This window comes from Neltuma alba, unplaced genomic scaffold (genome assembly GCF_004799145.2).
Source record: "Neltuma alba isolate B1F8T4 unplaced genomic scaffold, ASM479914v2 tig00012094_pilon, whole genome shotgun sequence".
In the NCBI taxonomy this organism is placed as follows: Eukaryota; Viridiplantae; Streptophyta; class Magnoliopsida; order Fabales; family Fabaceae; genus Neltuma; species Neltuma alba.
The window spans coordinates 222,526-238,350 of record NW_021636651.1 but is presented as its reverse complement, the minus strand read 5'-3'; the positions used below and the strand labels follow the sequence as shown (position 1 = coordinate 238,350).

Here is a 15,825-nt window from a genome sequence, read left to right as displayed (position 1 = left end):
CGAAGATTAAAATTTTGTGACTGATATGTTCTGATTTTGTCAGAACACAAATAAGGTGGTGCTCCAGTGTATGCAAAAATTTCTCTAAAATATGAGGTTGTGAGTTGATATATGCTAATTGGTCAGATCACAAGTAAGACGGTACTCCAGGTGTATGCAAGAATTTCTTGATAATATAATATTGTAAATATTTTTTTTCCTATAGTGTTGAATTATTATTTGGAAAGCGCGCAGATGTACTCGTCATTGACATTGATGAACTCTCGTACAGGTAGCTTTGCTGCCTTTAATGGAGATAATCTATCATAGATATAAATTACGTCATTCTTGCTCCCTCGTACTCTTTTTTTTTAAAAGAAAAAATATTTTGATCCAACCCTAATTTTGATGAGAATTTTCCAAAGTTTTCCTCTCCAGTAGGAAAGAGGAGCAAGCATCTCAAAGAGTGTGGTAAGAGGAGAATTTTCATTTCTGAAGTCATTCAGGTGATCATGGACAATTACAGCTGAGAAGGCTATGGCACAGGTATAATTGGCTGAGACAGACCAGATGTACCATAAAAGTTCCTCTGGTATGGGTCCTTTGATGATGGGAACAATGAGGATCCTCTTAAAGAGGCAAGTGCAGAGCATACTTAGAATCTCTGGCGACAGAAGAAAGATATCATAAGTGAGGCTTTCAGAAGAAGAGAGAATTTAGAGAGAACTCATGAGGAAAGCACACTAGTATTATACAAGGAAGTCGATACAACTCCTTCTGCCTGTAACTGATGGCAGAGTGGGGAAATTTTTTTTTTATTAAAATCAAGGTTTACTATCTTACTAAAGTCCTTCTCATTAGAACATTAAAATTTTATTGCATGAAAATGAATTGCGTACTCTTTCTCTCTCTCTCTCTACACACACACGTTGTTCATCATGAACATAACAATGTCATGCTATTATATTTTCTATTTCAGTTTGCTTAAATAGATGATACTACCAAAATAAGATTTACCAAAAAATAAGTAACTAGTACTCTTTCGGTCCTAAATATAAAACTCATTTTATAATATAAATTACATTATAAAATGAGTTTTATATTTTGAATTAAAGAAAATAATAAATTAAAATTTATTTTGACATAAAATTTATTTAATAAATAATATATCTGATTTTTTGTGAAAATATTTCTGACTATTTTTAATGAATTAGATTAAGGGGACCTTTTTTTGTGGAAGAAAATTCATGACATTAACTATAAACTAGTAACTATAAATAAATGTGATGAGGAAAGGACTCTCTCTGTCTTTGTCACCTTAAAAAGATTTGACATGGGGACCAGATATAGTTAATTTTGACTTATGAACGTTCAAATGAATATCACATAAGGCTTATAGATTGAGCCATACGTTACAAAAAAATTAAACGAAAAAGAAAAGAAAAAGATCAAATATTATATTGTGAAAAAATTTCAGATAAATATGTCACAATACGATGATCCTATGCATGTACAGGTGCTGAAAGTGACATTAACTAATCCATGTTTATTCTTTTACCCGGAAAAAGACAATAATAGTGGGGTGAGTGGGTGACAACCAACATTTATCATTTAATTAATTAATTATAACGAATATGATTTACTTTTCTTAAAATTCTGATACACTCTTCCCGTTCTTAATATAAGACTTAATTATTGAGTTGATTTTAGTTCTAAATATAATACATATTTATCATATTTATTAATTTTTTCTAAATTACCTCTATGGATATTTCCACAACCATAATCAAGTAAAAAAGAAAGAGATGATATTAAGGAAGATAATTATGGTCTTTTAGCAAAACATGTCATATTTCTTATAATTAACTAACTTACTTAACTTAATCTTACTTAACTTTCTTAATCTAATCAAATTAGTTAAATAAGTCTTATATTAAAGATAGGAGGAGTATAATATTAAATTATATGCTAATGTTGCATATGGGTATTTTAATTTAAAAAATTGATAAATATTAAAAGTAAAATGGAGCATGGAATACGAGAAGGACCACCTTCTATTGGAGTGAGAATCCAGGCCACCTCTGAAATGAATTATTTTCCTTTTTGGTGGTGGTTGATTTTTCTTCCATTTGCGGGCCATTTAAAAGGCGACGTGGCCATAAAGCTGCAAATAATTTAGCTTCCTAAAGAAAAGCAAGAACAAAAGGTTAAGACAAGGAAAGGTGAAGACTCAGGGTTTTGCCTTTTTCTTACCAGGTTTAGCTCTTCTTCTCTTCAAAAACTTTCCTCAACCCTTGGTTTTCTTCTTTCAGTGATCACTTTTTCAGATTCCTGCTTCTTCTTCTCAACACAAACCCCATCTTTTCTCTCGCCATCTTTCATATTTATTTTCTGTTTCCTTTCATCTGCACTGCTTATTCTTCCCAATCTTTAATGCAAACGGCTCAGTGCTATTTCAACCCAACGCAGAAAATGTAGAAAGCCTTTTTGGCTGTGGATTTCTCTAATTATTTTTTTTTTGGTACCTATATAAGAAGGAGGATTGAGATGACGAGAAGGAAGATAGAAATAAAGAAGATCGAGAACGTAGCTGCGAGGCAGGTGGCTTTCTCAAAGAGAAGGAAAGGTCTATTCAAGAAGGCCATGGAGCTGTCAACTCTCTGTGATGCTGAGATTGCTCTCTTAGTATTTTCAGCTTCGGGCAAACTCTTTGATTATGCCAGTACAAGGTATCTTTCATCTCTCTAATTTAGATTTTCTACTGATAGAAATCATAATCACGTCCTGGCTTTATTTATTCATTTTAAAAAAAAATTTAATCCTGATCTGTATTTGCTAATAAAAAAGTTGTGTAGCCTATGCCTTTGTTCATCTCATTCATGCTATATTCTAAATGTGTGTATAATCTCCCTTAGTTTTGATAGTGAGATGTCATATGAGATAACTCTAAAGTGCACAATAGTTTAACCTGAACATAGATTATAAGTATAAAACGTTTGACCCATAATTCGTTTGTCTGTTGTTTTGAAATGCCAGCATGTATGTATTTGATCAGTTCTAGTACCACGTAATTAACATGTATATGTTTTTTTGTGTGGAAGATTATCACTAATCATAAGATTGTGGATAACTTCATTTAATAATTGTTTGTCTTAATTTGCTTACATCTTCAACATTTTTACAACGTTTCGAGATCACTGCTAAAATTATGAAGTGGATGTTGGATATATAGTTAATTCGAACATTGAAATGTCAGCTTAGCTTGCATTAGTCTTGGAAAACCATGTAACTTGTCGAACGTTTGTGTGATAACATTATTCTGATAACATTCACATTATCATTATTGATGTTGAAAATTCAAGCCCAACATAGCATAGATGATTCATATATACATATAAGCAGCAAAATGCATGGGTTCCTTGACTTATAGATGATTCATATATGATAGTTCTTATTTTACTTTTCAACTGAGTTTTTTTTTCCAGTGTTGTTTGAAAAATCGTATTTATGTTGTATTATGTGTCTTTTAAGTAAAAAATATCAAACACGTTAGCAAACAGTGTAAACAAATACAAACTTTGCATATTATGATATTAGATCAAGTTTAGAGACATAGAAAATTAAAGAAAGGCACAAAGAAGAGCGAAAGGCATATTGTTGAGAGTAAATTGTACTGTATCCATTTATTCGGTATACATGCGATCAACAACAGAAAATGCTAACATATACAAAATACTCACAAAAAAAGGTGATTGGGTCAACCTAAATAGAATAAGAAACTATATTAACTGGGAAACCTAAAATCAATCGTTATCAAATTGCATGTCGTTATATTAATTCTCTTTCACAAACTTCAGATAGTGGAAAGAGACTATCTTGACTTTGTCCACCAGGGTATGAAATCAGCCTCCGGTTTATGTGACTTGGTTTTAGGTGTTAATACGAAGTAGATGGTGAACCCCGTTGGTAGCTTGTTGCTAAACAGAGTGATAATCAATCTTAATGTGTATGGTTTGGGAGATTTATAAATCAAACAAGCGAATGCCAAAGCAAAAGTATCTTATTAGAAGTGATGTTTGCAAGTACATAATACGTATCTTTAGTATTGGACCAAATTAAAAAAAAAAAAACAATGGTTTTTGTTGCACCAGAGACAAGATAGTCACCGAGAACAGTTATTTAGTTGTAGGATGATGATTAGCGGGATCTTTAGCCTAAACGGTATCGAAGTAGTCTCATAGATGAAGAGAAACATTGGTTAAGAAATGGAGAATGTGAAACAAGGTACCTTAAACATATCGAAATATGTAGAAGATTGTTGTGTAGTGGGCGGTAGTGGGCGGTACAAGTTAATTGACTGTAAGGCATAGGGTCTTTCCAAGAAGGGGTCAAGTAGTGTAAACTTAATAAGATCTATTTAATTAATTTGATTAAATTAAGGTAGTTAGGTAAGTTAGTCAATTATAAGAAATATGACATGTTTTTCCTAAAACACCATAATTATTTTCATTAATATCCTCCCTCCCTCTTTTACTTGATTATGGTTGAGGGAGTATCCATAGAGGTAATTTAGGAAAAACTGATAAATATAAGAAATAGATATTATATTTAGGACCAAAATCAACTCAACAATTAAGTTCTATATTAAGGACTAAAGGAGTATAATGTTAAGTTTAAAAGGGGTGGCCTTGGTCTTATTCTCAATGTGATTATGAGATTGAGAAATTAAATATGAGGCCTGATTTAGTTTCAGAAATCAAGTTCGATACCTAAGAAGTAGTTTCCATTGCCAAGTTTCTTTATTTCAGAGTTTTAGCCAAACAAAAAAAAAAAAAAGGCTTGTTTCTCTCTGATTAATCTCCATCAAGTCTTTTTTTTTTGGGTGACATTATCATCGACATATAGGAGCAATAAAACAATGCCATCCTTTTTAATGCAATCTCCATCGAAGTCAAGTTTTAGGTTTGTTTGTATTGCAGTCTATTTTAAGTTGGGCTTTCATTTTCTTCACACAAGTAGGCTTTTTAACACTCTTTTTTAACTCAAAGTCTTTAGACTGTGAGTTAATTAGTCTTACCTGTATTCCTTTTGTTCAATCCAAATAGTCTACTCACTTTTGACATCCCGAAAATCTCCTCCCCTCGAGTGATTCAACATTATTCAGTGTTAATAATGTGCGTGCTGGAGTCCAGAGGTAATTTGGGAATGAAAGCTGGAGTCCAAAGGTACTTTGGGAATGAAATTAACTTAATTTATTATATTTTAATTAATATTTGTGATTCTCATCATGTTTAAATTGTGAACATATATATATGAATAACTTAATGCAATCTAAAAAGAAAATTTTCAAGAACTGATCAATGTTGAAAGTTGTTGAGCAATTGAAGACAAATGGTGGTAGCACTAGTAGGCATAAGAGAGTGTGCATTTAAGCATGGGACAAGACAAGTTAAGTGACTCTACTAAAGATTGGATGGCTTTAGAGACTTGACTTTCAAGTGTTTAATTTCATTTGAGTAACTGTCCATATCTTGAAACTTTTGCACTGGTGTTAGATTCCATTTGTCCAACTTTGGTGTTGAATTTCATTTAGCTTGTAAGTTGTTGGGGCTAGGAACATCCCAAAAAGAGAAACCAACTGGCTTAGCAGTAGGATGCTTACTGGGGCCAAACGACATCTTGAAAAGGGAAAGAAAACAGCTGGGCCCTATATCAACAAGATGATATATATGAATAAGCTCGATACTGCATCTTAACACAAAATGTGATGCAATGAGTTGGTGGGTTCTTCCATTTATATCAAGATATGTCTGTGTGTGTGTGTATTTCATTTCTTATTTATTAAATTTACGTATATATGACATTGCTTAACTAATTGCATAATAAATAAAAAACATGAATTAATATATAACATTTTTGTTGTTTCAAGCACGAGGCAAGTGATTGCAAGGAGAAACCTGTACTCAGATGTAAGCCTTCTCAACACATACCAACCACTTCTTGAGTTTCAGGTATAATGTTCTTCTACACTCTAGCCCTTTAGACATTTTATTGTTTTTATTTGCAATTGAAAAGAGTGAATCAATTTATTATGCAAATATTGAAAAATGCAATATTCGTTATATACCACTCTTATCATTACCCAAAAACAATTATATTTTTATTCAAGAATATGATAAACCATTAGGGGTGGAAATAAGCCAAATGGCTTGTCAAGGGCTTATGGCCTGTCCTGTTTCAAAATCAAAAAAGGTTCAGGCCTCTTTGATGGCCTGTTTAGTTTAAGAGGCTAGGCCTAGGGTTTTTACAAAGCCTGTTAAGCCTGTCTGGCCTGGCCTGTTTATTTATCTTAATTTAAATTTTAATTTTGTACTTATATCTAGTCTTATTTCAAATTTTAATATATACTTACAACTTGTTTTCAATAATATTGACCATAATTAAAATTTAAAATATTACTTATGACATTAAATTTAAATAAAATATAATAATGAAAAATAATTATTATGTAGTATGTATATTTTACTTTTTTTTAATTAATCTATGTATTTTTTACTATGCATTTTGAAATTTTTAAAATCACAAGCTTTTTTAATAGGCTCAAGCCAGACTAGGCCAAGCTCAGGTTGGGAAAAAAGCCTATAAAAGACCACAGGTCAGGCTTAGACCAGCTTGTTACTAAATAAGTCTGGCCTAGTAAGGACAAAGCCTGGCCTGACCTGGCCTGTTTCCATCCCTAGACCATACTTAGTATGAATTGATGAAGATATTTTTCTTAAAGAAAGAGGAAAAAGAGTTCTTGAATGCGAAAATTTATTTAGCCCTAATATCTGTTTTTTTTTTTTTAATTGGATTGAACAAGTTTGAAATATTCCACTAACGACAAGCTAGTATGGATACTGTCCGAAATTTGTTATTAGGAATTAATCTAGTCGTTTTGTGTTAGGGTCTACACATGTAGGCAAAACTTGCAGCTTTGCAAAAGGTAATATATCCCCTAATGAATTCTTTACCCAAAGCTAGACCTAAGCTAAAGGATCATTGTTTTAAGATGGAGATATATGAGCTACTCAAGCAACTAGTTGAGAGAAAAGGATAACTAGCTAGCAACTAGTGATATAATCTGCAAGATTAACTTGTTTATTTCAAAATTTATAAAAATTAGAGCAACAGAGATTGAACTGAGTTTGAACTGATCTGGTATCTTAACCGACCCTCGTCATATTAGTTATTACATCTTTGCGACCAATACTCAATAGAAACTATCATTAGTTGTTGTTAACTTGGGACACAAGTGACATCTGTAACACCTTACTTTTTTACACTGGTAGGGTTATTTTGATTAGCATCGAACCACTTAGCTAGGTTTTATCGTAGGAGATGTAAAACTTTTCCCAAACATAGGGTTTGTGGGAGGGATGTAATTTTTAAAATTTTTTAAACTTTTTGAAAACTTATTTTCAATATGACATGTTTAGTAGTTCAAGTACTTAATTTACCTCTTTTTTCCCCAAAACTGGTAAAATTATACTAAGACTCAGCTCAAGCATAACATTAATTGAACTAACGCTCATTGCTTGTAACTATCCCCCTAAATGCTTTTAAATCCATAATAACCTGCAGGACTTAACATTCACCATAACATTAATTGAACTAACGCTCATTGCTTGTAACTATCCCCCTAAATGCTTTTAAATCCATAATAACCTGCAGGACCTAACATTCACCGCCTAAAATTCTAGCCCAAACTATTGAGCATACATAGTTATACAATAACTTCGCTTATATGTATGACATCTCCATTGATGACACTTACACACACACACACACACAAATATAAACATGCAAGTAAATACAACTTGCCAAAAAGATATATTCACATATAACCAATGTATATTATACATTAGTATAAGATATAAGTAGGCATTCCTGCTTCTTCTACCATCCTTCTTCTTCAAACACAATGCTCTTGCCCTTAGAGCGATTGACATTAACTGTGTAACATGGAAGAAAGGGGCAAGTGAGATTCTGAAAAATCCTCGTAGTAGTAATTTCCATAAATCAATTATGATCAAATCGCATAAAGCATGTAAAACAAGCAAAAGTGGAACATAATTTTACAAGCTAATGCAGTTAAGCATTAAGCTGAATAAATAAATGTGTAAATAATTGGCAGATATTGCCTTATATCTATCAACTACACATGATCACAACTAAATAATCCTTGCACGTTCTAATACTTTAAAATAGTAATATGGCACAAATAGACAGGCATCAATCATAACACAATTGTAAGATGGGAAAGAACTGCTACCTAGTATGCTTTCTTCTAACAAAAACCTTGATATCCGCTTTTTATGGTGTTTCCTTGGTGAGCTCAAGCAAATTTCAAAACCTAACATTTATATATTTACATAAAGGCAAGTTAATAGTTATTCCATTTATAACTTAAATAACTTCTCTCAAATTCCAACTTATTCTTACTTTACCCTTATAAAAGTGATTGGTCATCATGGACAAAATTATATATATAAATATCGATTTGAGATAAGCAATCTTTCTCCAACTCCCAACTTAGTGCATTAGCTCAAATCTTTTACGTTGTTCTTATTTCACAACTTTTCAATACATAACTCAAGCATATAAAATGACCATTGATCTTTTAGTGGAAATAACAAAGTCTAACTTATTGTTCTATTCCATTCAAGTTCTCGGTTCTTTTTCAAGACTTTGAACATTAAGTCTTCTTTCTTCTATCCGCAAAGACTCAATGGTTTAGCACCATTTGACATTAAATTCTCCTTTAATTTAAAACTTCACAATAGAACATAAGTTGCTTGACCTCCAACTTTCATGTTTCCCAATTCCAAACAACAACGAAATTTACTCTTAAACTTAACCATTTAATTTTCACATCATTTAAATATTTTGTCCCCCTTTCTATTCATTAAATAACTCATTCAATTCAATAACAACATTCAAGTTCAATTGCATTCTTCTTCATTCACATCATCAACACTACATTCATTAAGTGCCTATTAACTTGCTTGCACCATTATTTCTTAATGAAGCACTTAAACAACTCAACAATTATCACATTTGAATGCTCAGTCCTCTTATAAAATGTTGGACAGCTTCAATCTTAAATCTGAAATTTCCAAATTTGAAATATACTCCCAAGATTTGAATTTAATGAGCCTCCAGCTTCATACATTAACAAAACACCATGTCATATAACCTAATTAGGCTTTAGTCCAATTGACTTCTTCTAAAATTCTAGCTAACAGCCCCCTTGCTAAAAATGCTGAAATTTTCCAGCTTTAAGGATATTCCCTCAACTACAACAACTTATTCATGCCATATATTTAGATTAAAAATACTTCCTCGTACCAAGTTTTTGGACAACATCTCTTCTCTATATACCCTTCAATCCCAAGGACAAGATTTGGACCTTCAATTTCAAATCTCTAAACTTGGTTTAGGTAGCTTGACCGATCATTTAACTCAAGCGAGTATTAACAGCAACTTTTAGCAAGGTTTCACAGCTTCAAAATCATCATTTTCAGACAATACAACAATTACATATATATATCCATATAATTAATATACTCACACATGTCATTCGAACCATATAACTTCCATTTTAAATTCAGCAACTCCATTTTCCTTTAACAACATCATAGTATGACATCATGTTGCCATTTTCAAACCCAGGAATTAATGTTCATTTGAATGCAGGACATAACACCAAAACAGAAAGCCTTAGGTTCGAATCATCATGCCTCTCACAGACTCACCCACATTTCAGAACATATATACATCAATGTAGCTCATGTATTTTAGCACTTTAAATGCTTCTTGACATGCAGAAACCGAACAGTATCCCCTGATAGCAAATCTGGAATTTTCTGGATTCAAAACACACTCTCAAATCCTACAATAACCACATTCATGAGCAAAGTCACAACCACACCCTCCAATCTAACCTTTAAACATGATTTCCATAGCCTGACCCTCAAATTCTACACTTTCTCTCTCTAAAGCCAGACTTGATATCATCATCAACAGCCCAAATGATCACCGATCAAAGAAAATGGAGATGGGAGTATGTCCAGAAGACTCACCTTAACTTGTTAATCGGTTTGCATGCAAGAAATTTCTTCCCCGGTCATTCTTCTTCTTCCTCAAGCTTGCCCTCTCGATCTCTCTCTCACTTCCTCTCTGTTCCTCTTCGACTTGCGGATGGAAATGAGAAGGGAAAGAAGTATTCTGAATGCTATATAAGTAGGGGTCAGGCGGGGTTCATGTGATGGAAGGAGAAATGACCACCTTGCCCTTTTATCCTTTCTTATCTCCAATTCCATCCCTTTTCCTATTTTTTTGAAACATAAATTGAATCCAGAATAAACCCTTGATGTTTTATATAAATTTTTTTCTCACTAGCTTCTTTCTCTAATAAAATGCCTTCTCTAAAAATTTCGGATCAAAAATTAACTCTGAACTATTTTTCTTGAATTTTTCAAGAAAATAGGCTTTAATTTTATAAATTAATCCTTAATTCATTTTAAGAATTTTATATCTTAATTAGTTTCTTTACCTCATAAAATAATTATCCTAAATTTTTCAGTTCAAATATAAAACTCTAACTATTTTTCCTTGAATTTCAAGGAAAAAGGGTCTTAATCTCCAGAAATTAACTTTAAAATCATTTGAGCCATATTTGGGGAATTAAACCTCTTCATAAATTTTCTAAATACTCAAAATAATATTCTACAATATCTCTCCAGGTTTCTTGAGGCAGTAAATAATTTTAATACTTTAAAATTTCATCAGAAAATAGGCTTTTTGACTATTAAAATAATTTTGAGGTTCTAATCCTTAAAATAATTTCTTTTAATTTCGTAATTCCTTAATAGCCTATTTTTCATAGCCTTAAAATTTGGGATGTTACAACATCTCTCACCCACAATGTTACATTTTTATTTTATTCTTTTTATTTCATTAAGCATGCATTATGAGTTAGATAAGCTTAAGTTGTTAGTTCACTATATTTTGGTGTGGTATACCCATACTGCAGTATCAGCATATATGTCTGGCACAGTTAGCACTTCAGTATTGCTATTTTGGTATACTACTATACTTAAAGGTTAGGATTGTTCATAATGATAGAGCAATGATACACACACTCAAAATTGCAGGACCATCTATGAAATTATTACAGGCTGCGCTCCTAGAAATTTTGAAATATCAAAGAAAAGATGGAATATTTTTTTAAATTGTTTTTTCTTTTTGGCTAATTGGACAGGTAGAAGGTGAATATTTTAAGCTAGACAAGGAACTGAGAGAGAAGACTCGTGAACTGAGGTATGATTATGGAGCTACAAAGCATCAATACCAAAATAAAATATAAAAAAATATATATTAAGTCATATTATTCAAAAGCATTCTTCTTCTAAATTCCATGCAATGGGAAGCTCACAGGCCATATCTAGTTTTATCATATAAGATACTCTTCTAGTTCTAAATGTGACAACTAATAGAAGATTTTTTTTTTTTTAATATTCTAAATATAAGACCACAACATACTCTATCTTCCAAATTTATGATTTGTTCTCTGAGTCATCGTTATTAATTGCACTCATGAGAGGTAATTTCCAATGCAAATGTTTAAAGGGGTATCTATCATGAGGTCAACATTGGGAGGGTTCCTTACAAAGCCTTAGGTTTCCCAACTATAGCTTTTGGGATGTGGTTCTCTTAAGGACTTACTCATTAGAGAATTTTATATTGGTATTTTCATTGAGAGTCAACCAACTAAAGCATTCCACGTTGAGAGAGTTGCCTTGAACGAGGGGGCTTTATAAGGCTTTGGGTTCCTCAACTCCAACAATTAGTTTTTGGGGCGTGCTTCTTCTAAAGACTTATTAATTACTAATTAGAAAACTAATATATTTCTTACAAGTAACTAATTTAACTAATTTTCTCGATTTGTTAAAAAAAAAAATTTCTTGATTGCTATAAATTAATTATCTATTTCTTATATTTAAGACAGGAGAAATATGTTATAAAGTGTTTATATTGTTGATTCACATCCGTAACAGGCAGCTAAATGGAGAAGAACTTCAAGGATTGACTATAAAAGATCTAAAGAAGCTAGAAGATCTACTTAGCACATGCTTGCATCGTGTTTCGAAAGCCAAGGTTTGTTTTTACCTTTTGAGAGCAGTATTGGTGTTAATACTACACTATTATTTTATAATTATCCTATATGTATGACATATTCTTCTTTCTCCACATATTTTTGTTATTCAGTTATTCATTAAATTCTATATATGTATGGAACGGATAATACTCAGTTTAATTTTAAAACAGATATAAATTAATTCCATTTTTTCAGGCTGAAGCAATGAAGCAGGACATCAGTATTCTTAAGAAAGAGGTTAGAGTTATATTCATTTATCAGCGTGTAGTCTTAAGGAATTTTAGTTTTTCAAGTGTTTCCAAACTTAAAAGATATTCAAAATTGGAGACCATTAATATTAAAATATATTTGTTGTGTATGTGTTCGTACCACAAGTGCAAAGGGTTGTGACAAATAATAAAGTTATGAGTAAAATATTGTTTCCATGATGATTTGGTTTTAAAACTGATGAAGTATTATTGATTATCACACTTCTGCCTAATTTGAGTAACACAAATATCAAGGGTAAAAGAAAATATTTTTAAAATTAGAAATTATCAAAAAGAAAAAGTGATTTTTTTTCCATAAAAGAAAACGTGATTTTTCAACTCCAAGGATTCAAAGGGACCTAGGGTTATTTATCCCTCTTGTATTTCAAAAGTACTCGGTCAAACCCCTTATTATACTTGCTTCTTAATCATAGGTTATGCTAGTCAAGGACACTAAATTACTTATAAGTGCTCTCTCAAGTTTCCAAATAGGTGTTTATTCAATTAATTCAGTAATTCTTAATTAATTGATTAAATCCTAATTTTCATTGCAAACCCTATATGACTATATGTGAGGTTAATGAATATATCTCTATTTCATTAACAAAACCATCCATTTAACTTGTCAATTTCAAGTTCTCACATGTTTAACCCAAGTTCTACCCCCAACCTAGCTCTCTCAAGCATCAATTAAGTAAACCCAACAATTTTATTGGTGGCCAATCAACAAGAAACACTAAGCATAGAGTAAAATCAACATAATCCCATCATTGATCACAAATATAAAGGAAAATGAGCACTTAATCCATAAATGATTTCAAAACAATCCTAGAATTAAAGTATTTAGCCACACATGCATACTTAATCCATGAGAATATATTTATACATCTGCACAATATAGAACAAGAGTAGAGAAAGCAAGATGGAGAGGAAAAACCAAGGAAAAAAGCTCAAATCTCTTCAAAGCTCTAACTCTAGCTCAATCTCCTCCAAGAAGCCAGCCCCAGCACTGCCAAATGCTCCCAAGAACTACCCAAAAATGAAGAATGGTGGCCAAGGTCAAGTTTGAGGCCTTAAAACCTAGAATTTTCAGACTTAGTTGACTCGTGCACTTTCCTGTCAGTGAGTACATTTTAGCTGAGTTTGCCTTTGTTTTAGTTGGGTTGCAGCCAGGTCAGAGTGTCTTGCAGCCCACTTTGCTTCTGAAAAATTAAGTTCCTATACCTTAAATAAGGATTTCCACCTATGCTTTAACCTCTAATGATTCTTCTTTGATCTCTATTGCTTCGATAGGCTTCAAAGATGGCTTGACATTCAATTCTTGGATCAAAATATACCTTGCAGAAGAGTAATTCCATGAGCTCACAGACAACAAGGATTAAAACCAAAATATACACAATTAAACAATAATATGGAGCCCAAAAACATTATGCACATTTTCCTATCTTTGAGTATTCAATAAATGTACAAATGCACCAAAAAGTATCAAAAGTTTGAGAAAAATGTATTAAAATGACATGAAAATCTAGAAGTTAACAGTATGCATCCTAAGTTAGAAGAACACATATCTTAATTTTCATGGAAGTCATTCTCAAATCATGTATAAAATATAAGTCCTTAATTTCCATAAAATCTATATGGAAATACGAATTTATGGAATTGAATGTTACATTATACGTCCTCTGATACTTGACATGAGAAGTAGTTGAGTGATTCGATTTGGTCTTAAATATAAGATATTAATTTAATTATCCCATGCATATGATTGAAGAAGATAATCTAGGGAGACCAACACACATTTGTGATAAATAACTAACTTAAATAATTTTTTTAATATTTTCAAATTAGCTATATAGCTCTTATATTAAGTATTAGATGTAGTATTATATTACAGTTGATATTAAAATACAGGATACTTGTAGGTTCCATTCCGGTATCTTGAACTTTCCAATATAAGGTTTAATGGATCAATATTACATTTTTTGCTTAACGCAATTTCCTTCTTCATTGGAACAATGTTTTTCAAGAGGAGCAGAGGAAGAACAAAAAAAACGTGGAGTTATTGAACAGAATTTTTTGGTTAACACTTTATCCAAAAAAAATTGATTTGTTGATAGAGTAGAAGAGCACCGTGCGATTCATTTAGTTGATCCCTTTTAATCGGATAGTGTTTGCTGTTATTGCTGTTTATTGGAACGATGTAAGTTTATATCATGTGTCTTCATATACATCACCCACATTTTTCAATAACGTGTCTATTTTTGATATCAATGAAGGAAGCCAGACTCATGGAAGAAAACCAGAGACTAAATCAGGTTTAATTTTCAAATTATTGTCATTAATAATTCTCATGTTAATTAATTTCTGCGTGTAATTCATCATCATAATGGCTAATTTTCCATATCTTTAAAATTTAATGCCAATCCAGCAAATCAAACTCTTGGAAGAAAGCCAGAGATTAGAACAGGTATAACCGGTTTCAGATTCTTGTCTTCTCGGAGGTTATGTGGGTTTTGTATCAAGATATGTGAAATGAAACTGTGTATTAATAGGTTCAAAGGCTTGAGCAGGATCAAGACCAATCATTGTCCACCTCTCTCACAACGAGGTAAGTTCTGTAACCTCCTTTTAAGGTCCCTTAGTACATGGAGAAATTATTTTAAAAAGAAAAAAAAATTATGAGAGAAATTATATTTTTATTGTGGTTAATTGATAGCAAAGTGATTTATTGGAAAGAAAGTTTCCTATGTTTGGGGAAAAGAGCCTTCTCATTCCCATTTTGTACGAAACAAGTCCATAAAAGAGAGCTTTTTCACTCAATCTGTTTTCAATTGATTGGACATACTTGGAGGCCTAATTTCCACTTTTATTTTAGAGTAATTATTCCAATTTCAATCCCTCAAAATTACTATGTATGTTTTTTTTTTAAAATTAATTTGCAAGTTTTTACAGTTTGACATGATTTCTAATCCGTTACTTTTTATCAGGTCCTTACAACTTTATCTAATTTTTAATCATGTTCTTATAATTTCACTTTATTTTTAATGAAGCCTATGTATTTTTTTCCCTTTTTTTATCAGTCACATAAACAGAATCTACAACAACGAATATAAGGACATGATAAAAAGGAAAAAAAAAACTACAAGAATAATCAGTAATCATATCCACGTGTTTGAATTTATTAATCGTTCTATATATGCGAATCCCAGACAAGCTAAAATTAGTTATCACTTTCTTTCTTGATTAGTTATTTTATTCATTGAATTTGCAGGTTACTCTTTACTTGAGTAAAATTAAAATATCTGAAAGAGGACGCCCATTATTGGACGAGTGATTATAAATAATCGTCCTTCAATAATTATATATAAATGCATGTGCATGCAAGCATACCTGCGT

The 15,825-nt window shown here is 31.6% G+C and overlaps 1 protein-coding gene across 1 annotated transcript; it reads left to right on the top strand.

Annotated features, from left to right (window-relative positions):
• Positions 1 to 2,526: 2,526 nt before the first annotated feature.
• Positions 2,527 to 15,716, top strand: LOC114722454 (MADS-box protein JOINTLESS-like). Its single transcript, XM_028908483.1, has 7 exons — positions 2,527 to 2,708; positions 5,909 to 5,990; positions 11,285 to 11,343; positions 12,081 to 12,180; positions 12,377 to 12,418; positions 14,982 to 15,037; positions 15,701 to 15,716. Exons 1-7 carry the CDS (start codon positions 2,527 to 2,529, stop codon positions 15,714 to 15,716), a joined length of 537 nt encoding a protein of 178 aa, XP_028764316.1.
• The last annotated feature ends 109 nt before the right edge of the window (positions 15,717 to 15,825 follow it).